The sequence below is a fragment of the Pinus tabuliformis genome, chromosome 5_1 (assembly GCF_031772625.1).
Source record: "Pinus tabuliformis cultivar Carrire ecotype Pingquan chromosome 5_1, CPIR1, whole genome shotgun sequence".
Taxonomy (NCBI): Eukaryota; Viridiplantae; Streptophyta; class Pinopsida; order Pinales; family Pinaceae; genus Pinus; species Pinus tabuliformis.
In genome coordinates this window covers 218229433-218255412 of record NC_142305.1, presented here as the reverse complement: position 1 = coordinate 218255412, position 25980 = coordinate 218229433, and the positions used below count along the sequence as shown (strand labels likewise).

At 42.4% G+C, this 25980-nt stretch overlaps 1 protein-coding gene across 1 annotated transcript in view; it reads right to left on the bottom strand.

The window, feature by feature from the left end:
• LOC149164184 (ribonuclease III domain-containing protein RNC1, chloroplastic-like) overlaps positions 1 to 25144 on the bottom strand; it is a 214111-nt gene extending 188967 nt beyond the window's left edge. Inside the window, 4 exon segments of the mRNA XM_089431989.1 lie at positions 2224 to 2424; positions 2586 to 2713; positions 2716 to 2789; positions 24069 to 25144. Coding sequence (XP_089288115.1) covers positions 2224 to 2424; positions 2586 to 2713; positions 2716 to 2789; positions 24069 to 24943 — 1278 coding nt within the window. The 5' untranslated portion in view covers positions 24944 to 25144.
• Between the last annotated feature and the right edge of the window lie 836 nt (positions 25145 to 25980).

The window sequence follows — 25980 nt, the reverse complement described above, 5'->3', positions numbered from 1 at the left end:
TATCACCTTCAAGCACATTCGGCAAACAGCTAATAAGGCAGCAGATAGACTGGCTAATCAAGGCGCCGATCAGCAGCTTCCATTCTTCTCTGGTCCATTGAACAGTTCCAATGATATACAACTCAAATGAGAATGCACTCTCCTAGTGCAACAAGATCTATCTCTCCCAGATCCGGGTGTTTAAATGTCTAACAGGTACGTGGGCAGCCAAGTGGGTGGGCGCGTGGCTTATCACCACCGCCACTCGGCCTCGCGCAAAGTTGGTCTTTAATTCCTTTGATATCAACTTCAATGCTGCATTAATGCAGCCTGTCCCTCCTCTCCGGCCTGTTCTTTTTCTTATCATGGCGCCCTCAGCTCATTTCATTTGCGCTTGCATCACTCCTTTGTTGTTGCAGAGATTCACTCTCGAACCAGCCCTGGGATAAGTTGGGCTCTGGATCGCTGGGTGGTTTTTTGGCCGGGGCTTCAGGCATCTCTCTGCCCTTTCTGCAATCTCATTAGCTGCTCGTCCTTTGTCCTTCCCACTGCCCATCTGTGTGCTGAAGCCAAGCTAATTTTTGTCCCTTTTGGCCTCCTCAGTTCTGCAGCCCGTTCTGAACCTCCTGTTACTCCCACTATGCCCAGACCTCGCCAAAGAATGAGTAGCAGGAGGGGAAGCTCCCGGGGGCAAGTTGTCCGCCAGGCCTCCTCCTCCACGACGGATTCCTCGACTTTTTGCTCGGACTTCTACTCGGACAGCTATCCTGCTACCAGGCATGGACGTGGTCGAGGTCGTGGGCAGCTTAATACGGCAGCGGGCTCTCTCAATTCTCCTACTAATACAGCTCGGCTCCAGTTCCCCTGTACTCACAGTAATTTCTCCTTCATAGCCTCGGTCTCCATTGAGCTTCGCGAGGTTACTTCTTGTCAGGTAGCTGTTACCCCTGGGGTGACTAAGCATGGTACCACTCAGATGGATCACAAGCAGAGTCAGGCACCGGGTCCGAGTAAGTGCATTGCAACCCAGGTCATGGATAATCAGGCTGGTCCGAGCGTCCCTACTGGAGGCGGTTATTCAAGCAAAGAGGGCCATCCCTCTGAGGACGAAGACGACTACAATTATGGGTGCCGCATCATCGAAGAGCAACCCTCCACCTCTCATGAAGCTTAATCAGGTCTGCGTCCAATGGTTTTTTGGTTTCATTGTGGCTCGAGGGTGCTCAATTTTCACCTATTTTACCGCCATGATATGCTTACCAGTTCCCATGCTCAGTCCTTTGTTCCAAAATCTAATTGCCGGTTTCCCCTGCGTGGGCAGCATTCCTCTAGACTGTGTTTTTTGGTCCCGATTTCGGGCACAGCTGGTTTTGAGGTCTGACCACAGTTTTGTATTGGGCAGCGCTTCTCTGTTTTCTTGCCTAGGCCTAGTTATCTTGTTTTGGTTGCTGAATTACCTCTGTTCAGTCTTTAGTTCCAAGTACGATAATGGTGTCTTTCTGTTCCTATGTACTAGTCATGGTTATGTTCCTAGCAGTCATTCAGGTCGATCCTCAGCAGGTCTTTTTGGACAGTGTTCAGCTTTGCTATGTGAGCATGCCGCATTTCTGGGCTAGACTTCTCGAGGCAGTGGCCTCTTTGTAAAATTATTTTGTATCAATATAGGAGTAGACAAATTCAAAAAAAGATGTTACACGAAAAATAGATTTTAAAAGAGCATCGAACTAGGGAACAGTTAGACTTAAAGTCTTGATGAAAATGGACTGTCAAATGTCCTTTGTTCTTTCCTCACCACAATTAGAATGTGTTTTGTGTCTGTATATTAAGTCATCACTTTAAATGCATGAGATCCCTTTTCTAACATCAGTGTCTTTTTCAGTTTACAGTTTCAGACAAGCTCCAGTATTGTGTTATTTGATGTCAAGGTTTTAAATAATCAGCATTTGATATTCAACAAATAAAAAATATTTATTTTTATTATAACAATGCACTTCAACATAAATCTGAATTATATTTTTCCAAGCAACTTCAATCTCAAATACCCACTGCATTTACTCAATATAGTTCTGAGTACAAACAATTCACAGAAATTATTTAACCAAAAACAGAACTACTCGTCAATGTTTTCAAATTTTATGGTACCAAGTTTTTGACCTTTACTTTTTCCTCTATACATCACTCTGTTTTCAAATTTGAAATAGAAATTGAACAACACAAGGCAGAGGTCGACATAGAATAAAACACCTGAAGTCCAAGTCCTAATTCAATGTTCCTGGCCTCAGTTGCCTGTGGGATGGTATCAGACATGGGCAAAGGATATCCCAATCCATGTAAAACATGGGGTAGATCATTTACTTCCCAAATATTTCCTCGAAATTTATGCATACCAGGAGGTACACATGCTCTGAAAAGCCTTGGATGTGCAAATAAGGCATCAACTGGACGCTGCAGACACCAAAGAAGTGTTAGAACTCATAATTCTCTTCATAAAGACACAAGAAATAAATGGTTCACAAGATAGATGAAATAGCAGTTCAGTAGATTGAAGGCTTAATCCTAACAACAGTTTATCTTTTGGCTGATAGAAACAAGCTCATAATTCTTGCCTTGTATGCAACCATTTCTTGCCATGTTAGCTGCTTCCCTTCATATTCAGGGGAGACATAATCAATGTCTTCTAGTTGTCGCCTTTCTTTTGGCTGGCAATCTTCAGCATCTGGGTCCATCCCAATGCTTCAAAAAGGACACGGTAGATTTCCGCCATGCCAAAACATAGGTAAATTGCTCCCATAAGTGCCTGGAATACTTGCCTGCCAAGTTTGACAGGAAACAAAATAAACATTACAGCTCAGTCTAATCATGGAGGATTTAAATTTTAAAAGGGCTTTTGGGCTTCTCAAACAAGAAGCAGGCGGTTTTAACTCACAAGATCTCTTGAGTGTTTACTGGGCACTCAAAAAAAATGACCAGCAGAAAGAGACTGATAAAAAACCAAAGACCCTCATCATCCTCATGATGTAACCTTCCTTTTATTATTCAAAACAATTCCTGATATGCCCTTGACTGTACTCGGGAGAAGGACTAGAAAACCTTGGAACCTTCATCATCAAGATTTGAAAGGGAGATATTTGTAATAATTCCAAACATTTTCATTCATGATTTCTCAAAACATTCCATGGAAAGGAATTCATCAACAAGAACAAGATGGAAAATACAGCAATTAGGTTCCAACAAATGCAAATAAATCTCATCTAGTAAAGAGGATTGAAAAACATAAAAGAATGGGCTTTATCTGTAAGGAACATTTCTTCCTTACTGTTTATGTTTTGCCACAAGCTCAGACACAGAATTTCCAATATCAGTAGAAAGAGACTAGCTTCATGACGGAAGCAATGAGGAAGGTTCTCTCATATAAAATAATAAGAATAGTCTGAAATCATCCAGTACCCTATCTATAAGAAGGCAGTTATCCTGAAGGCCCACCCTACTTGATCTTGCGAACAACAAAGTAACTTTCATTTATTTATCCATTCAATGACAGTCTTTTTGATTGAATTATCTTTTCTGTATTGACATAGCAGAAATAATATAACATATTGCATTTACTGCATATCCAACCCTCTTGTTGTACAATACTGGTTTAATGCTCTGACAGACTCAAGCCCAACAATTGCTTTATGTTGAGAACTGTAGTCAACCTAATCCTGCTATGGATGTCTTATATGTCAAAACCTAACTGTCCCATTAATCATTTATTTTACCCTCGAACACCCTGAATATTCAATAACTCAAACAGGAAAAGCTTCATGAACTACCTATTACTAGATGTCTATATTCTTAGCAAATTGTTAACAACCAAACCCACCACTTATTTAAATGACAAATCTCTCCAAACCACTGTTGCATCATTGGAAATTTCTGATTATGTCCCAAGCCCCCTACCCCCCCCCCCCCCCCCCCCCCCCCCCCCCCCCGATTTTTTTCCCATTAAAAGCCACCAAATGGGAAAAAAATGTTACTTTTTGTAAAAATTGCAATTTTTCAAAAAAGAAATTGCACCTAAAACATAGCCAATGCCACCAAAATTTTCACTATAAAACCCAAATTCCTATTTTTTGTCTTTTTTTGTTTGCAACAGGTGGGATTTTGAGCTAAAAATCTTTGCCATCATCTTGCATTGATTTTAGGGCAGGGAAAATAAACATTTTCATTGCCATATACAAATCTTTTGTTGAGTGGGGATTGACTACCGTATGCTGTTTTCATAATCCCGGGGATATGTTAAAATTCCAGCTTGTGATTAGTTTCCTTTTCAGCCTCCTGTTGCTGATTTTCAGGGAAAACCGAACGACTTTGCAGATCTGATCTTTTATACAAGCACTCCTTTGTGTTTGTTCTTATTTTTTGCCCCAGCTTTGATCATTGCCCTACAAAAAAGCTGAAGGCTATGGACCCATTCTAGCATGTTGGGACCTCTGTTACCAACATCATGATTGAATCCCAATAAAATCGGCAAATTGTGATTTTTTCGGCTTGCCGATTTTATCAGCCCATTTGTTTGTGACTTTTTCAAAAATGAAAAACTCCAGATAAAATCAAAATAGTTGTGATTTATCATGAGTCGAAACAAAAAATCACGAGAGTTCTGCCAGGCCATGTATAAGATTAAAAAAAATGGATTTTCCCCCTCATTTTGCACTATGAGCTCAGCAATTCAACCCTTTGAAGAGAGGAGTTTCTAACTGCCAGGGAGGAGGAGATTTGAGGGTTTTGTGGTGTGGAGTTCGATTTTTCTCCACTGCTCAACGACTTCACTCCAGCAATCACCAATTTGCAGGTAGGTGCCGATTTTTTTCCTGATTCATGCACAGGGAAATAAACCCTTTATTGTTATTGTCTAGTTGATCCTCATATTTGCATCACAGATTTGTGCCCCACTGCTTGTCACTAAGATTTGATTTTGTCACTGAGGGATTCTGAATTTTGTATCCATAGTTTTGTTCCACAGTTCTGTTAAATTTCCTTGAAACTCTGCAACTACTTAGATGAATTACTGAAAACAAGGCAACTGAAAATTGAAACCAAATTTACTTTCACCAAGATACAGAGTTTCTTAACTTTCAAGTTTCAACATGCAGCAGAAAATAATCGATATAAAAACACACACTCACAAAATTGACACACTTGTTTTACCCAAGAAAAACAAATGGAAAAACCTGCTTTCTTTGTTGTGGTATTTGATTGATTGTTCTTGAGCAAATGGATCTATTACAATTCACGCTGCTATTGCAGCCAACAATCTGTATCTAAGAAAGTGCTAGGCTTCTCCTCACTGATCTCAGCTCTACAATTGATCTCTGCCTGCCTTGATCTTGGCCCTGCACAATTGATCTCTGGTAAAGATAGTCTCGACCTGCACTGAGAATCCCTGATCCCTGCTGCACAATCCTAGCGCACTTGGCTCCTATTTCCTTGTGCACTTGAAGCTCCTATGTCCTTGTGCACTTGGCTCCTATTTCCTAGTGCACTTGGAGCTCCTATTTCCTAGTGCACAATTGCTCCTCAATTATGCGTACTCCACACACAAAGAATGATCTGTGAATTTGTGCCTTCGTCCTTCTCTTTATAGAGAGAATTTGAACCATGAAAGGACGCCTAGTTCGATTAGAAGTTCTCACTAGTAGCACGAGTTGTGATTGCGAGTTAACTAAGAACTCAACTCATTCTCTCTCCAATCAACATTGAAGTCTTAACTCATTCTGACTAAACTCTAGCTAAACTTGTCACTGCCACCTCGTCCTGTAGTCTAACTGAAGAAGACTCCACTTAACTGAAGCTCCAACACTACACATGCAAACTTGATGACCATTCCAATAAACTCGAAATCAACTCATAGACTATCACATGAACACACATTCATGCTAGAGAAAGACAAGTTGAGGTCTTCACTAGCTAAGGCACAAGCAAGAAGAATTTCCATCCTACAATTTCAACACTCCCTCTTAGCAAGGAAGGGATTTTGTACAACTCCCAACATATATCTGAAAAACACGAACTTGCCTTTCCTTAACGCCTTCGTCACGATATCCGCAACCTGCTCATCTATTGGAATGTACAGTAGCTTTACTATCCCTTTCTACACACAATCCCTGAGATGATGATACCTAATCTCAATGTGCTTGGAGCGATCATGAAACATTGGATTCTTAGAGAGCTTAATACATCTCTGATTGTCACAATGTATCACAGTGGGTTCCATCCTCTGCTTGAAAAGTCCCATAAGCAACTTCCTCATCCAAATAGCTTCACACACTGCCTCTCGACCTCTGTTGAACTGAGTGCAACTAATCTACGCTTCTTGTTGAACCAAGAAACAGTTGTTGATCCAATATTGAAGACGCAACCTGAAGTACTCTTTCGATTTCTAGAGGTCCCTTCCCAATCTGCATTTGTGAAGCCCTCAAGCCTCACTCCATCAACCTGTTTTTGCCATAATCCATAATTTTCCGTGCCTCTGAGATGTCTCAAAAGATGCTTCGTAGCAACCCACTGAACTCTGGTAGGATCCATCATGAACTAGCTCAATTAGTTCACTGCAAAACATATATCAAGTTGTGTGTTGACTAAGTACATCAATGACCTATGCTTAAGAGCAATTTACTTCAATTTATTTATTAGCCCAATATCAATATCCAGTTTAGCAATCACATCAGCATAATAGTAAAATGCAGATAGAACATAAACATAAACAGTAGAAGACAAGCCAAGACAAGAGGACACAAGATGTGGCACCAGCCAAGGACAAACCCCAATGTGGGGAAACCCTTGATCAATTCTTCTTATGTTCTTCAATAGTTCAGCAGAGAGAGATAGTACAAATTTACAAATCTGATCATTTATGACAACAGCAAAAAAAACCCTAACCAGAAAAGTCAACGCTGGTAAAACAGAGCAGAATTCTTCCTCTAAGCAGCTCAGTCAAACCCAATCAACTTCAGCCTCCAACAACAAACCCAAACAGCCCAAAACAGTCCGAAAATGTCTAGTCAAATCTGGTCAACAGAAGTCAACCCTGCGGCCAGTTCTACGACAGTCAACGCTGGTCAATGCAGGGGTCAAACAGCCTTGGAATTCGTGCCCATAATTGCGGCCTACCCAAACAGAATTTCCTCACCCAAATCCGCAATCAACGTTGGTCAACACGGCCCTAGAAAGCCTCCCTGCAGCTCGGTCAACATTGTTCAATGCTACTCAACATAGTCAGCAGAAAACATCTTCCTTCCTTCACACGTGTGAGAGAAAGCTACCAGATTTGCGTACCCAATCAAGTGAGGAGAGAGAGATGTGTTGAGATGAGATGAGGATAAAATGACTTGAGGTCTCCTCCTTTTATATGTAGCGTTGAGGATGAGCATGGGGGTTAAAATGCCTGTTTTGGTCGCTGGCCGATCTTGACAATTTGTCCATAATATAAATAAATTCATATCTTCATTTTTACATGTAGGAATCAGATGATCTTTAGATCAATCCTACACCTCTCGGAGAGAGGAATCCAAGAAAAATATCAGTTGTCATAAATAAGATGACCCATGTGGAGTTTGGCTTAGTTGCCAATTTTAACACTCCCCCTCAACTAGGGAGAACTCCATCTGCTAATCCATCTACCAATCGGTACTATCTCTATCATCAATGCACTGCTCTGCCCTGCTCTATTATGCTCTACTGAACTATGAAGAAGAAGAAGTGATCGAGAATGTATCATACCATTCTCTACTAACCCGAAGTCAGTCCCAGATAAAAGAGAGTGTCTCATACCACTCTTACTGACTTGAAGTCAGTTCCAATCAAAAGAGAGTGTCTCATACCACTCTTACTGACCCGAAGTCAGTTCCAATCAAAAGAGTGTCTCATACCACTCTTACTGACCCATGATCCCAAATCAATATCGGTCATCCTAGCATAGGGAGTACGGTAGTACACGTTGCGTTCATCGATAGTACTATGGTCTCGATCCTCATTTCCCTACTCATTGGCCAAATGAGAGGTACTTCCCATGAGTCCCAGACTGCATCAGTAGGATGTCTCAGTAGGAGAAGGATGAACCACTCTTCCTGCCTACATGTCGCCACAGGGTATCACATGGGAAGGCTGAACCCCTCACCCTGTACACAACAAACCCTTAGGGGAAGGTTGAACCACTCACCCTATGGTTGCTCATCGCTCCAAGAAATACCCCAAGCCCCTGGGAGCTCCCAGAGCTCAATGTCCATATCATACAGGACCCTCATAAGAGTGTCTCTCCACGACTCCTAGTCGTTCTCGGAAGGCCAAGAATTTGACCTTTCCCATGGGCTTTGTCAGAATGTCGGCGACCTGCTCATCAATCCCAATGTGATGGAGCCTTATTGCTCCTCGTTGTACCACATCCCGGATAAAGTGGTGCCTGATATCTATATGCTTGGAGCGATCATGAAATACGGGATTCTTTGATAATCGGATCCCACTCTAATTGTCGCAGAGGATCACAGTGGTATCCAGCACATGTCCAAACAGCTCACTGAAGAGCTTCCTCAACCAGACAACTTCACAAGAGGCCATACTCGCAGCTATGTATTCGGCCTCAGCGGTGCTCAAGGCAACTGACTTCTGCTTCCTGCTCATCCAAGATATCGAAGCAGAACCCAAAGAGAAACAACACCCAGAAGTGCTCTTGCGATCCACCATACTGTCAGCCCAATCAGCATCAGAATAACCATGCAGCCTCACATCTCCGGCAATGTATCTCAGTCCATGAGTGATTGTGCCCCGAAGATATCTCAGAAGATTCTTGGCACCAATCCAATGTATGTGATGAGGCTCAACCATATATTGGCTCAACGTATTAACTGCAAAACATATATCCGAACGGGAGTTCACCAAGAACATCAGTGCTCCTATGAGTTGACGATACTCAGAAGCATTTCCCAATTCAGGTCCGGCAGCACTACCACATAACTTCTTGAAGTTAAGTTCCATCGGGGTAGTCACAGGCTTGCAGTCCACCATCCCAAATCTTTCCAATATCTTCACAACATATTTTCCTTGAGATAGGAAAATTTCTCCTGGCTTTTGCCAGACCTCCAACCCTAGGAAGTAGTGCATCAATCCTAGGTCCTTCATCTCAACTCCTCTTACATTTGTGAATGAGAGGGGCTGCACCTGTCAAAAAGAGGTCGTCCACATAAAGTACCAATATGAGAGGTTTATCATTTTCAACCTTAAAGTAAAGGTTTGGATCGGCTTCACTTCTAGTGAATGTCAGCGTCATCAGATAGTTATCAATCCTCTCATACCAAGCCCGGGGTGCTTACTTCAAGCCATAGAGAGATTTCTTCAACCTGCATACATGAGATTCTCGATCATGAACCTCAAACCCCTCGGCTTGCTCCACATAGACTTCCTCTTTAATCGAACCATGCAAGAAAGTAGTATTGGCATCCATCTGATGTAGGTTCCATCCTTGCGAGGCAGCAAGGGCTATGATTGAGCGGATAGTGGTGTATCGGGCAACAGGTGCAAATATCTCATCGTAATCTACACCTTCCTTTTGAGAGAAGCCTCTAGCAACAAAGTGAGCCTTGAACTTTTCTGCACTTCCATCAGCTCCATGCTTGATTTTGTAAAGCCACTTAGAGGTGACAACCGATTTGTCCTGGGGTCTAGGAACCACATCCTAGACATCATTTTTCATAATTGACTCGTACTCTTCATTCATAGCATCCTTCCATACTTGTTGCTTCACGGCTTCTTCAAATGATGAAGGCTCATTTGAATGATAGTGCTCATGACGGTCAAGTATCCTTGATACTTGTTCGGCTTCTTGCTCTCATAGAAAGTCCCCCTTTGTGCAATATGTCTCTCAGCATCTTCGAGAGTCTCCCTAAGCCATGAGGGTCTCTTCTTGGAGGACAAGGGCTCTTAGGGAGGAGGATCAATAGGATCCATAGGTTCATCAACATCAGGCATCGATTCGTCCTCTTTTTCACCCTGTTTTCCGATGTCAACTTCTTTGTCCTTCCTTGGAATAGGAAGGTTGTTGATCTTGTTGAGGGCCATATCTTCGTCAAAGGTGACATCATCACTTATCTCAACTTCCCTTTGACCAGCCACCTAAATTCTATAGCCCTTAGAATTTTTGCTATAGCCCACAAAGATTCCTTTCTTCCCAGATGCACCCAATTTGCTTCTTTTCTCTTTCGGTACATGAAAATATACGGGACTTCCAAAAATTCTAAAATGAGAGACATCGAGTTTCTTACCAGTGAACATTTCTTCGGGAGTCTTGGAGTCCAATGCTTGATGAGGGCATTGGTTTTGAACATACATGGCGATATTTGCAGCTTCGGCTCATAGGAACTTTGGAATACCTTGATCATGAAGCATGGCACAAACAGCTTCTACAATAGTATGATTCTTCCTTTCAGCGACACCATTCTGCTCAAGAGTGTATGGTGTTGTAGTCTCCCTCTTAATGCCAGCTTCTCTACAATAATCATGGAATTCATTTGATTCGTACTCAGTCCCATTATCAGTCCTCAATATCTTGATTCTCTTCTCGGATTGGTTTTCGATCATGGCTTTGAAGTGACAGAACCAAGTGAACACTTCATCCTTCTTTTTCAAGAAGTAGATCCAAGTTTTGCGAGAATAATCATCCGTAAAGGTGAGATAATATAAGTATCCTCCCAAAGAGTTTACGGGCATCATACCAGATATGTCGGAGTGGATCAACTGCAATATATTTGTGGTCTTGCTATTACTTGAGGGGAATGGTCCCCTTGTAAGTTTCCCTTCGGCACATCCCGGACATACACCTTCATGCTCTACTTTGAACTCGGGCATACCTGTCACCATCTGTCTCACATCAGGTAGAGCCTTATAATGAAGATGGGCAAACCTTCGGTGCCATAGTTCAAATTGTAGAGATGTGTCACAAGACATGGCTCCCAATGGACTTCCTCCAACTTAATACAAAGTGTCAACCCTGAACCCAAGAGTAAAAGCATCTTTAAAATTCCTTTTCCAGACACATACCTTTCCATCGATAAATGCCACCTTGTATCCTTTGTCTTCCATTGCCGAAATGGACACCAGGTTCTTCTTGAGATCAAGTACATATAGAACTTCTTGTAAATGAATAGTGTTACCTTGATTCAATTGAAGGGTAACATTCCCTACTCCCTTCACGGGATAGGTGGCATCATCTCCAAGAATAATCTCCAAGTTTGTCTCCTTCTCTATTAGATTAGAGAGAGCTTCCTTGTATCCGGTGAAGTGCCTTGAGGCACCACTATCAATTAGCCAATTCCCCAAAGATTCCGGAGGAGAGGTAGTGGAGAGGGCCGATATAATATAGTATTCCTTTTGCTTATTGTTAACAACATTTGATTCTTCATACCTGGAGTTCCTTGCTTTCTTGGAGGGTTGACCATTTCCATGATGTCCCGCATTCCTTTTTCCTTTGCCATTGTACCTGCCATTCCTTTGATTGTTGTTGTTGAAGTTACCCCTAGAATGATTGTGATCATCATCATGTGATGTGTCCCTTCTATTTGGACACTCCCTTGCATAGTGGCCAAACTTATTGCAAACAAAGCACTTGCCCTTCCTTCCACCCTTAGATCCAGGTTTTCCATTGAAATGACCTTGAAACCCTGTATTATTTCTCCTTTTGGCATGAGTGGAGAAAGCAGTGGGGTTGCCTCTATTAGAAGGCATTTCTTGCTCCAAGGATTCCCTCAGAGCTCTGTCCTCCTCAAACCTCACATCCCGCCTGATAATTGTTTTCTTGAATGATGGTATCTACACCTTGTACGCCTTAAATGTCTCACTGTAACCCACGAAAATTCCCTTTTCAGTTGTGGGCTTCAGTTTCTTCCTGTTGTCTTTGGACACATGGCAGTAAACTTTTGTCCCAAAGAGGCGAAAGTGAGAAACATCAAGCTTCTTGCCTATGAAAGCCTCCTCTAGTGTAACACGTTCAAGCACCCTGTGTGGACTCCTGTTCTACAGAAATTTTGCAGTGTTGCATGCTTCTGCCCACAAGAACATGAGTAACCCCTGGTCATGCAATATGGCCTTGGCCACTCCATGTTAAAATTGGAAACTAGGGCCAAACTCCATGTGGGTCATCTTATTTATGGCAGCTGATATTTTTCTTGGATTCCTCTCGTCGAGAGGTGTAGGATTGATCTAACGATCATCCGATTCCGACATGTATTCATGGAGATATGAATTTATTTGTATTTCTTGACAATTTGTCAAGGTCGACCAGCAAGTAAAATAGTGTTGCACACCCCCAGCTAAACCTCAACGTGGCATATAAGTAGAGGAGACCTTGAGGCATTAACTCACTCATCTCATCTCCACATCTCTTCTCTCTCCTTGTCTCTTGGGTATGCGAAGGAGGAAGAAGACTCTCTCTCACGTGGGAAGAAGAAAGAGGACATAGTTAGGGCAGCAGCTGTAGGAGGACACAGGAAGGTGCAGCAACTTCGTTTTGGGTGCTAAAGGACTGCGTTGACTAGTGTATAGGCTCCCTTGACTGCGGATTTGTGTGGGCAGCCTCTCCTAGGCTAGCCGCATCGCTAGACAACCTGCGTTGACCTGTTGGAGGACATCTTTGGGACAGCGTTGACTGGTTAGGGTTGGCTGTAGTATTGCTGTAGCATTGACTGTTGTTTTGACCTCCTTCCATTCACTGTTTTGGGCTACCATCTACTGCTGTTGGAGGCCGAGTTCTCCTAGGTTGTCTTGAGGACATTTGGGCGCTGATTGATCAGCCTTGTCATTGTTGTTCAAGGGTTTCATTACTGCTGTTGTAAATCACAGATTTGTGATATTGTACTGTCTCTCTCTCTCTGCTAAATTATTGAAGAATATAGAAGAATTGATCAAAGGGTTTCCCCACATTGGGGTTTGTCCCTGGCTGGTGCCACATATTGTGTCTCTTGTCTTGGCTTGTCTTCTGTTGTTTACATATATGTTCTATCTACATTTTGCTATCATGTTGATGTGATTGCATACTAGAAATTGATATTGGGCTAATAAGAAGAATTGAAGTAAATTGCTCTTAAGCATAGAACATACCATAAATTAACATGGTATCAGAGCTGAGGTGAAGACAAAGCCCAAGCAAGAGAAAGAGCAATCACCAAAGACGGTTGGAAAAAGTCAAAAGGCTTCATGGGTTCCTCAACACACTTCCCCGCCGAAGACAAGCTCCGTAAGAAGTCTGACTATCACGGATGGAAGATATCTCTTGATCTGAGATTGGAAGAGCAGGAAGTGTTGGACTATGTGAGGGGCAGAATTACGAAGCCTCCGTCAAATGCACCAGCTGCTACAAGGAACAAGTACACTAAGGGTGAAGTCAAAGCAAAGAAGATCATCCGGGACTCTATTGACAAGCGTATGGTGGCCTACATTTCCAAGTTGAACACCTCCAAGGAGATCTACGATAGGCTGGTAAGCTTGTTTAAATTTAGTGATGCAAATCAAGTTTTGTTCCTCAAAAATAAGCTGAAGGATATTAAGAAGGGCAAGGATGAGGATATTCAATCCTACTTCTTAAGGATCATTGAGATCAAGAATGATCTCTTATCGATTGGAGAAGTCATTCCTGACAAGGAACTAACTATCACTACCCTTGGAGGGCTCCCATCCGAATGGTATGTATTTAGAACCACTCTTCTCAACAATGATCAAATTCCTGGATTTGAGGAATTGATGGCGAGATGCATTCAAGAAGAGACAAGGATGGTGGAGCAATAAATGCCTTCAAGCAAAGGTAATCCCACTACTTTCTCCTCTCATGCCAAAAGGAGAAATAATTCTAGGTCTAAAGGTCACTTCAAAAGAAAGACCGGATCGAGGTGGAAGGAAGGGAAGATGCTTCGTTTGCAATAAATTTGGCCACTATGCGAGGGAGTGTCCAAATAGAAAGGACACATCACATGACGATGATCAAAATCACTCCCGGGGCAACTCCAACCACAATCAAAGGAATGGCACGTTCAATGGCAAAGGAAAGAGGAATGCAAGAAATCAAGGAAGTGGTCAACCCTCCAAGAAAGCAAGGAACTCCGGAACTCCAGGTATGAATCAAATGTTGTTAACAATAAGCAAGATGAATATTATCTGATATCGACACTCTCCACTACCTCTCCTTCGGATTCGTTGGGCAATTGGCTTATTGATAGTGGTGCCTCAAGGCACTTCACTAGTTACAAGGAAGCTCTCTCTAATCTGATAGAGAAGGAGACAAACTTGGACATTATTCTTGGAGACAATTCCACCTATCCCGTAAAGGGTGTAGGGAATGTTACTCTTCAATTAAATCAGGGTAACACGATCCATTTGCAAGAAGTCCTATATGTACCTGATCTCAAGAAGAACCTAGTGTCCATTTCGGCAATGGAAAACAAAGGCTACAAGGTGGCCTTCATCGATGGCAAGGTACGTGTGTGGAAAAAGAATTTCAAAGATGCTTTCAATCTTAGGTTTCGGGTTGACTCTTTATATCAAGTTGGAGGAAGTCCGTTGGGAGTCATGTCTTGCGACACAACTCTACAATCTGAACTATGGCACCAGAGGTTTGCCCACCTTCATTATAAGGCTCTACCCGATGTGAGACAAATGGTGACAGGGATGCCCGAGTTTAAAGTAGAGCATGAAGGTGTATGTCCGGGATGTGCCGAAAGAAAGCTCAAAAGGGGGCCATTCCCCTCAAGCCATAGCAAGACCTCAAACATTTTGCAATTGGTTCACTCCGACATATCTGGTATGATCCCTGTGAACTCTTTGGGAGGATATCTATATTATCTCACTTTTACAGATGATTATTCTCGTAAGACTTAAATATACTTCTTGAAAAAGAAGGATGAAGTGTTCTCCCGGTTCCGTCACTTCAAAGCCTTGATCGAGAATCAAACCGAGAAGAGGATCAAGATCTTAAGGACTGATAATGGGACCGAGTATGAATCCAATGAGTTCCATGACTTTTGCAAGGAAGCTAGCATTAAGAGGGAGACCACAACACCATACACTCCTTAGCAGAATGGTGTGGCTGAAAGGAAGAATCGTACGATTTTGGAAGTTGTTTGTTCCATGCTCCATGATCAAAGGCTTCCAAAGTTTCTATGGGCCGAAGCTGCGAATGCCGTCGTATATGTTCAAAACCGATGCCCTCATCAAGCATTGGATTCCAAGACTCCTAAAGAAATGTTCACTGGTGAGAAACCTGATGTCTCCCATTTTAGAATTTTCAGAAGTCCTATATATTTTCATGTGCCAAAAGAGAAAAGAAGCAAATTGGGTGCATCTGGTAAAAAAGGAATCTTTGTGGGCTATAGCGAAACTTCTAGGGGCTATAAAATATCTGTGGCTAGTCAAAGGGAAGTCGAGATAAGTCATGATGTCACCTTTGACAAAGATATGGCTCTTAGCAAGGTTGACAATCTTCCTATTCTAAGGAAAGATAAAGAAGCTGACACGATGCCCGATGTGGAAGAACCTATGGATCCTATTGATCCCCCTCCGCAAGAACCTTCCCCTTCTAGGAAGAGGCCCTCATGGCTTAAGGGGACACTTGATGACGCCAAAGGGCATATTGCACCCAGAGGGACTTTCCGTGAAAGTAAGAAGGCGACCAGGTATCAAGGATACTTGACCATTATGAGCACCATCATTCAAAATGAGCCTTCATCGTTCGAAGAAGCTATGAAGCATCAAGTATGGAAGGATGCTATGAATGAGGAATACAAGTCCATCATGAAGAATGATGCCTGGGATGTGGTCCCCAGACCCCAGGTCAAAACAGTTGTCACCTCGAAGTGGCTTTACAAAATCAAGCATGGAGCTGATGGGAGTGTTGAAAAGTATAAGGATCGCTTTGTTGCTTGAGGCTTCTCTCAAAGGAAGGTGTAGATTATGATGAGATATTTGCACCTGTTTCCCGATACACCACTATTCGCTCGATCATAGCCCTTGCCGCTTCGCAAGGATGGAACCTACATCAGATGGATGTCAAGACCGCGTTCTTGCATGGTTCGATTAAAGAGGAAGTCTATGTGGAACAACCCGAGGGGTTTGAGATTCATAATCAGGAATCTCACGTATGCAGTTTGAAGAAAGCTCTCTATGGGCTAAAGCAAGAATCCCAAGCTTGGTATGAGAGGATCGATAGCTACTTGATGAAATTGGGATTCACTAGGAGTGAAGCCGATCCAAACCGTTACTTTAAGGTTGAGGATGATAAGCCTCTCATACTAGTGCAGACCCTCTCATTCACAAATGTAAGAGGGAGTTGGCTTCCGAATTTGAGATGAAGGACCTAGGACTGATGCACTATTTCCTAGAGCTAGAGGTTTGGCAAAAGCCAGGAGAAATTTTCCTATCTCAAGGAAAATATGTGGTGAAGATATTGGAGAGATTTGGTATGGTGGACTGCAAGCCCGTGACTACCCCGATGGAACTTAACTTCAAGAAGTTATGCGATAGTGCTGTCGGACCTGTACTGGGTAATGCTTCTAATTATCGTCAACTCATAGGAGCATTAATGTTCTTGGTGAACTCCCGTCCGAATATATGTTTTGCAGTCAACACGCTGAGCCAATATATGGTTGAGCCTCATCACTCACATTAGATTGGTGCCAAGAATTTTCTGAGATATCTTAGGGGCACAATCACTCATGGCTTGAGATACACTGTCGGAGAGGTGAGGCTACATGGATATTCCGATGTTGATTGGGCAGACAATGTGGTGGACCGAAAGAGCACTTCCGGGTGTTGTTTCCCTTTGGGTTCTACCTCGATATCCTGGATGAGCAGGAAACAAAATTCGGTGGCTTTGAGCACCGTCGAGGTAGAGTACATTGCTGCGAGTATGGCCTCCTGTGAGGCTGTCTGGTTGAGGAAGCTCTTCAGTGAGTTGTTTGGACACACGCTGGATACTACCGTGATCCTCTGCGACAACCAGAGTGGGATTCATTTATCAGAGAATCCTGTATTTCATGATCGCTCCAAGCACATCGATATCAGGTACCACTTTATCTGGGATATGGTACAGCGAGGAGCAATAAGGCTCCATCATATTGGGACAGATGAGCAGGTCGCCGACATTCTGACGAAGCCCCTGGGAAAGGTCAAATTCTTGACTTTCCGAGAACGACTAGGAGTCGTTGAGAGACCCTCTTATGAGGGTCTTGTATGATGCATACATTGAGATCTGGGAGCTCTAGGGGGCTTGGGGTATTTTTTGGAGCGACGAGCGACGATAAGGTGACTTACCCTCCCCTAGTGGTGCGCTATGTACAGGGTGAATGATTCAGCCTTCCCTTGTGATACCCCGTGGCAACATGTAGGCAAGACGAGTGGTTCATCTTTCTCCTGCCGAGACATCCTACCCACGCAGTCTGGAAAGTACCTCTCATATGGCCAATGAGTAGGAAAATGAGGATAGGGACCACAGTAGTACCGATGGACGCATCGTGTATCTACCGTACTCCCTATGCTAGGATGACATTGATTTGGGATCAATTGGAACTGACTTCGGGTCAGTAAGAGTGATATAGCTCACTCTCTTGTGGAACTGACTTCAGGTCAGTAAGAGTGGTATGACACACTCTCTTCATTGAAACTGACTTCGGGTCAGTAGAGGATGGTATGATACATTCTCGATCATTTCTTCTTCTTCATAGTTCAACAGAGTAGAGCCGAGCAGTGCAAGGCAGTGCATTTGATGGCAGAGATAGTACCGACAAACAGATGGATTAGCTTATGGATTTCTCCCTAGTTGAGAGGGAGTGTTAAAATTGGCAACTAGGGCCAAACTCCATGTGGGTCATCTTATTTATGGCAGTTGATATTTTTCTTGGATTCCTCTTGTCGAGAGGTGTAGGATTGATCTAACGATCATCTGATTCCAACATGTATTCATGGAGATATGAATTTATTTGTATTTCTTGACAATTTGTCCAGGTCGGCCAGCAAGTAAAATAGTGTTGCACATCCCAGCTAAACCTCAACGTGGCATATAAGTAGAGGAGACCTTGAGGCATTAACTCACTCATCTCATCTCCACATCTCTTCTCTCTCCTTGTCTCTTGGGTATGCGAAGGAGGAAGAAGACTCTCTCTCACGTGGGAAGAAGAAAGAGGACGCAGTTAGGGCAGCAACTGTAGGAGGACGCAGGAAGGTGCAGCAACTTCGTTTTGGGTGCTAAAGGACTGCGTTGACTAGCGTATAGGCTCCCTTGACTGCGGATTTGTGTGGGCAGCCTCTCCTAGGCTAGCCGCATTGCTGGACAACCTGCATTGACCTGTTGGAGGACATCTTTGGGACAGCGTTGACTGGTTAGGGCTGGTTGCAGTATTGTTGTAACATTGACTGTTGTTTTGGCCTCCTTCCATTGATTGTTTTGGGTTGCCATCTACTGCTATTAGAGGCCAAGTTCTCCTAGGTTGTCTTCAGGACATTTGGGAGTTGATTGATCAACCTTGTCATTGTTTTTCAAGGGTTTCATTACTGCTATTGTAAATCACAGATTTGTGATATTGTACTATCTCTATCTCTCTGTTGAATTATTGAAGAATATAGAAGAATTGATCAAATGGTTTCCCCGCATTGGGGTTTGTCCCTGGCTGGCGCCACATCTTGTGTCTCTTGTCTTGGCTTGTCTTCTGTTGTTTACATTTATGTTCTATCTACATTTTACTATCATGTTGCATACTGGAAATTGATATTGGGCTAATAAGCAGAATTGAAGTAAATTGCTCTTAAGCATAGAACATACCATAAATTAACACTCCAACTATGTTGCGGTTTTTCCTCTCAACCAGCCCACTCTGCTGAGGGTTGTGGGGTGTTGTAAGCTCTATCTTAATGCCCTCCTCGGCACACACATCCCTGAAAGCATTGGAGACATATTCCCCACCATTGTCACTCCTCAATGCTTTGATCTTCTTCCCAATCTGGTTTTCTACCAAGGCCTTAAACTCCTACCAAGGCCTCAAACTCCATGAACTTGGAGAAGACCTCCTCCTCCTTCTTCATAAAGAAGATGCATGACTTCTAGGAATAGTCATCTACGAAAGTGACATAGTACCTGTGTCTCATGAGAGATGGAGAAGAGAAGGGCCCACATATGTCTAAATGTACCAACTCTAGAATCTCTTTACCTCTGTTGTCTCAGCCCTGAAAAGATGACTTGGCATACTTGCCAAGTGTGCACCCCTTACACACATCATGTTGGTCAAATGTGCACTGTGGTAGACATGTGGCTATCTATTGAAGGATCTTCAGCGCCCCATGATGCAAATGCCCCATGCATCTATGCCAAAGCTCCCCCATGTCTCTGCTCTATGCACTTCTGGCCTGGTTGCTCAAGGTTGCACATGTCTCAACCTGTAGCCTGTAAAGATTCTTCATCCTCATACCAATATGCTTCATGAATCCAGAAGCTAAGTGCTTGAGGTAAGCCTCACCTCTGTTGAAAATGACATCATAACCCTTGTCCTCTAGGGTAACATTAGAAACAAGGTTCTTCTTAAGACTTGGAACATAGAGGACATCCCTGAGATGAAGAGAGTTATCAGACTCCCTCTCAAAACTAACGGTACCTACTCACCTAGTCAAGTACTTGCCATCATCTCCTAGCTCAATGTGAAACTGCATGTCCTCCTTCAATTGGCTGAAATATTCCTTGTTCCCAGTCATGTGGAAGGATGCTCCTGAATCAATGTACCATATGTTGTTGCCTACTGATCTTGCCATGCAAGCTATCAATGAAAAGTTTTTCTAGAACTAAGAAGAGAACACATCTACTTCAGCTAATGCATCCACATGGTCCTTACTAGACCCCTTCTTCCGATTAGGACACTCAGTGGCATAGTGCCCAAACTAGTGGCAATAGAAGCATTTGATCTTGCTCAGATCTTTCTTCTTCTTCTCGCCCTTCTAACTGGACTCTGCTTTTCCTTGGCCCTTCTTGCCCTTGGCTTTGCTACCTTTGCCTGCCAAGGCAAAGTTCTCCTCATCCTCTGTCTTTGTTGAACCTCCATCTCTCGTCCCCCTCCAGATTTCTTCTTAGATGCAGTCTCCCCACAACCTTTCCCAAATGGGAAGATTTTCTCTGCCACTCACTGCATCCTAGAAATTCGCCCACGACTTGTGAAGTCCTAGTAGCGCAAGACTCACAAGGTATTTGTTCGCTACAGTCTCGTCCACTCCAACTAGCTCATCCCAGACCTGAATGAACTTGGAAAGGTACGTAATGATGGGCTCTCCTTTGCTCATATGGAGATTTCTTAACTTGTCCTTCCGGGCAAGCTTCTTGGCATCACTAGATAACTGATACAACTCCAAGATGACTTTCCACATCTCCTCTGTTTTTTTCTTTCCATGAAGATGAGGGATAATATGGTCTTTGACCCCCTCAAGAATGATCCTCCTAACCTTGGTGTTATTCTTGTTATGTTGGATCAAATGTTGGGGATTTGTGGGTGGAACTATTTGATTTGCCACAAATTCTAGCACCCCATTATCTTCCAACACCACTGAGATACACTCCCTCCATGAGCAAAAGTTAGAGGCTCCCTCTAAACAATAATATGCCCTTAGTCCTTAGAACAACATCCTACTATCCAAAAATTGATCTTCAAAACTCTAGTGCAAGCCTTTGACTGAACTGCGCTCTCCACTAACTGAACAATTCTAAAGTTGGTCTTTATGCAGAACTCTACTCTAATACCACGTTAAATTTTCTTGAAACTCTGCAACTACTTAGATGAATTACTAAAAACAAGGCAACTGAAAATTGAAACCAAATTTACTTTCACCAAGATACAAAGTTTTCTTAACTTTCAACATACAGCAGAAAATAATCGAGATAAAAGGGAAAACTTGCTTTCTTTGTTGTGGTATTTTATTGACTGTTCTTGAGCAAATGGATCTATTACAATTCATGTTGCTACTGCAGCCAACAATCTGTCTCTAAGAAAGCTCTAGGCTTCTCCTCACTGATCTTAGCTCTAAAATTGATCTCAACCTGCTTTGATCTTGGCCCTGCACAATTGCACAATTGATCTCTACTGAAGATCGTCTTGACTTGCCCTGAGAATCCCTAATCCCTACTCCACAATCCTAGCGCACTTGGCTCTTGTTTCCTTGCGCACTTGAAGCTCCTATTTCCTTGCGCACTTGGAGCTCCTATTTCCTAGCACACAATCTCCTATTTCCTAAATTATGCGCACTTCACACACAAAGAATGATCTGTGAATTTGTGCCTTTGTCCTTCTCTTTATAGATAGAATTCGAACCGTGCAAGGAGGCCTAGTTCGATTAGCAATTCCCACTAGTAGCACAAGTTGTGATTGCGAGTTAACTGAGAACTCAGCTCATTCTCTCTTCAATCAACACTGAGTCTTAACTCGTTCTCTCTCCAATCAACACTAAAGTCTTAACTCGTTCTGACTGAACTCTAACTGAACTTGTCATTGCCACCTCGTCCTGTAGTCTAACTAAAGAAGACTCCACTTAACTGAAGCTCCAACACTATGCATGCAAACTTGACGACCATTCTAGTAAACTGGAAATCAACTCATAGAAACTGAAGTCTATCTCATGAACTTGCATTCTGCTGAATGTTGTTGTCATTGACGCCAAAATCGGTCCATGAACGCTCTCAATGTTTGTCTGGATTGCATGATTGGAAGCTCCAAGCGACAAAGAGGAAGGAAATCCCTAGATGCCCCACATTTGTTGATGACCTTGAGGTTGAAGATCAGTTGGTTTGCTCCTAAGATCACCATCATTGGATGCTCCTCATCGTGTCGATTTCAATGGTATATGGCACGCCTCGTGGCTCCTCACAGTTTGCAAGATATGCCCTTCGGAATATCCAAGCCCCACCCAGTGGTCAAAATCCCCAGAAGTAGATGATGTGGCAGTTTACTATTAGCTGGCAACTCAGGAGGTCAAAAGGACTTCTCATTAAAAATCAAATTAAATATTTTGTGGCTTAAGTATTTCATTGAGGGCATTAAAATTTAAATTCAAATTGAATGATTAAAATCGGCTTCCAAAAGGAGGGTTAATGTTTTGGCTCCAAAATAAAAATTCGAATTTGAAATTCCCTCCCAAAACTAAAGTCGGCCTGCCCTCCAAAAGGGATCTCGACCTCTTTAAATAAGAGACCCTTTTGCACATTTAAACCATGGATTAAAGGACGATTTTTCTGTGATATCGCTCTGTGGCCAGGGGAGTCTTGACAATCTCAAGAAAAGTCGAATTCTGTAGAAGATCTCTGGGTCTGTTTATGTGTTTTTTTTGGTTAAGGGCTGCGTTGGGTATCAAGGCTATTCAGCCGCTTTTAAACTGATCCAGGACGAGTTTTGTGCCACATGCCAAGAATCTCTGCGGCCTGGTTAGGTTACCTTTGTGGCCTACATCTGAAGGTTACTCGGCATCAGTTTTAAACACATCAACACCTCATCTCTATCTCAGCGGCTGGTGTATCTCAAGGGAATCTGGTTCTGTCCTCTTGTAATGGATCTGCGGTCATTTCTGTGCCCTTTCTGAAGTTTATTTGCAGCTCTAGTGATGTATGTCTGTGTTTTTATGATGATGATCGGAAGGTCACTCGGCCTCCCTCAGAACAGAGGTTTGATTACACTTTCAGCCCTCCATTTCAGAGTTATACCACTTGCATTTAAGGTCTGGTTGAGATATCATTTCAGAGATATGGTGACGCTGTTCCTGTGGAGAAATTGATATGTGTGATGTCCCTAACTATTGAAGAACTGTGCCCTAGTCTGTGGGGTCCTGTGACTAATTTCTGGGGTAAGTTTTGGTTTTTGAAATAATAGGAATGACAAGCCCTAAGCAAAAATTTGAAAGCAGAAATTGATGAAGCTTCCCATGACCATAGATCTGTCTCTGAAGTTCTTGGTAAGGGTGATACCCTGAGGCTATACAAAGCTATTTCAAGGAATAATTGAAGCCTAATCTGGAGACGTCCTGAGCCCTGAGGGCATATTTATTATTCAGAGGTATTATTCAAGCATTAAATCTCATGAACTGATTCACGACTTCTGTGGGCCTTAACTTGTAGACAGACCTATGCAACAGCTCCATCAATTGACATGTAAGAAGAAATTTTTTGTGCTCAAATACCAGATTTACTCTTCATAGGCCAGAGCCATGTGTGCCGCCAGAGCCATGTGTGCCTATATATTAAACTGACTCTTCGCAGCCCAGGGCCATGTTATTCGTTGTAAAGTTTTTGAGTGATCGTCCTTGGGCATTGTAACATATAACGATATGCATAGCTTATTTATTTGTTATTTATTACCAGATAAAACCTTATATAAAAGGAAAAATTTCATTTTGTTATTGGCAGGATGAGACCGATGCTCTACTGAACAACAGAGGAGGCAGTAAGTTGTTGGATTGGCATGATTACAAATCACTAGAAATCACTCAATGCATGTGTAAACTTCCATTTGACCTTTATTTGAATTACTTAAAATCCAGGAGTTCATGAAACCACATCCAACTATCATAACTCCATTTTATTATTAAGATCAAGATTGTGATTTAAATTATTTTATGATTTTGAATTGAGGGGCACTTTCTACAGCCCGGTGTTTTCTTTCAACTAATGTGTCATTTAGTTTTATCCCTTTTGATGGCCTGTGAACTATAGCTCCAGCATTTATTCCCGCAACCTCTTCTCTGGGTTTTATCTGTATATGGAACTTTTAAGACCAATATTCATGCAAATGCCCACAAACTGCTTCATGAACATAAACCAAATTCCAAACTAGATGGTATGGCAACTCCATACTCACTTCGTAAACTAACTTTCACCATGTATACCAGTTTTAGTGGGTAAATTGATTTCTTTACTGCTTTTCATGCCAACATAGGCATGGGACTTAGCTGCTCTGCACCTCTATCTTGTTTATTATATGAGTAATATATGAAGCATTTTTCCAAACAAAAAATGTCATTTTGAAAAGAAAAAAAACAAGCGCTGAAATTTAGCTTACTTGATAGCAGGTTCACGCTCATGCCGCTTCATCCTGGTGATATCATCGCAGGGGAATATCAGATTGTCCAAGCTGGCAACTTTGATCCAATAGGGCAACACCCTCTTGTTGGTCATTCCAAAAGCCCTCTCTCTAAGACAAGCAGGTCCCTCCCTCGGGTACCTCTGTAAAAAGAACTCTGCCAACGCAAGGCTTTGCACAAACTGACCTAGAAATGAAAGCCTAGAGTGCCCAATTCTCACATACCTGGAATTCTTGGCCCTCTCACTCTCCTCGTGCTGGAATGCAAGGTAGAGCAATGTATCAAAATGAGCCGCAGGACTATCCTCGTCAAAGCTGCTTAAAGTCTCCAGAGGATAACCCAATGCTTGTTTGGCCTCCAACAGATTATCTTCCATCCAGGCCTTGTCTATATCACTAAGGGGTGATGCGGGCAAGCATGAGCTCAACAGGGGGAATGATTTCAACGATAACTGGGGACTCTTGAGGAACCTCCGTGCTAACTTCTGGTCATCCATGGGGGTCTTGAGAATGGATGTTTTGGGTGGCAGCTTGTCCTTAACTTTCCTCGAAGATTGCTCCCGGCTTTTCATGTCTTCTAGCTCTTTTAGAAGGCGGTGAGGACTTCTCCTGGGAACATCAGTGTCCTGCGGACTGCTGCTTGTGACTGCATATATGTTCAAACTGGGGATGACCCTTCTGGTTTTCAAGGTTTTCTGAAATGCCCACAAGGATGCCGATGAGATAGCATGGGAGAACGATAGTTCAGAAGGGCGCCCACTTGATGAATTGTAGTGGGGAGTAGATACAGAAGAGATTAAGGTGTCCATGGACGAGAAAGCATGGCAGTCTAGAGGAGATGACAGCAATGCCATCTCCAGCAGGGATGAATTGGTAGTGGACTGAATCTCTAAGAAGATCCAATACGCCTCCCAAAAACCTACGCTGGACTGTAACTGGAAATCAATATACGAGATTCATAATGGACATTGAATGGATAAGAATTAATGAACGTTTTGAATCGAACGACGTTTAGTTGAAATATGGTATGAAACACAAATTCAATGTAAAACATCCAATTTGTTTACATCATTAGACTATATTTAGGACTGTGGATGTTAAAATAGTTTTATTTTTTTTTATAGTTTCATTACCTACACTTAAAATTCACAATTTCATGAAGATAAAGTTAAAAACATCTGATATCCTTTTTAAACAAACCGAATGGAAAAGGTGCAATTTTTTTTTATCGTTTATATTAAATTTAATCGTGAGATGTGCTTCTCAAAGGACAGAATTATGAATATGGGGTGCGTCCAAACCGAATGGAAAAGGTGCAATTTTTTTTTATCGTTTATATTAAATTTAATCGTGAGATGTGCTTCTCACAGGACAGAATTATGAATATGGGGTGCGTCTATTAGAAAATTGAAAGAGAGTGATATAGCTATGGCATACCACATAAAATTATAAATTAGTAATTGCATCCAGAGGTGCAAAAAAACGTTGATAGTAGAAATTTGAAAGAGAGTGATAAGTTATGGCACACAATATAAATTAACAATTGCATCGAGAGATGCAAAGAAACATGGATAGGAGGAAGGTGCAGCACATGAGCTATTTGATTGGTTCCAAATTATGTTTAGATTCCATAAAAATAATGTGGCCAATCAAGGGAGCACTTAATTATGTTGTTTGTAAATGTGCACATGAGGCATTCCCAAGCTAGAGCCAATATCAAAATTGGATGATAGGAACCATAAACCTCATGCCCAAAGTCGCCATGGAGATCACCTCGAGACTTGTTTGCTATAGTTGTGCCAAACTCCACAAAGCAAAGTATTGAAAGCCTAACACAGATGAAATCCATTTTTTCCTTCATAATTTTTCAATTGTGAATTTCTATTATTTA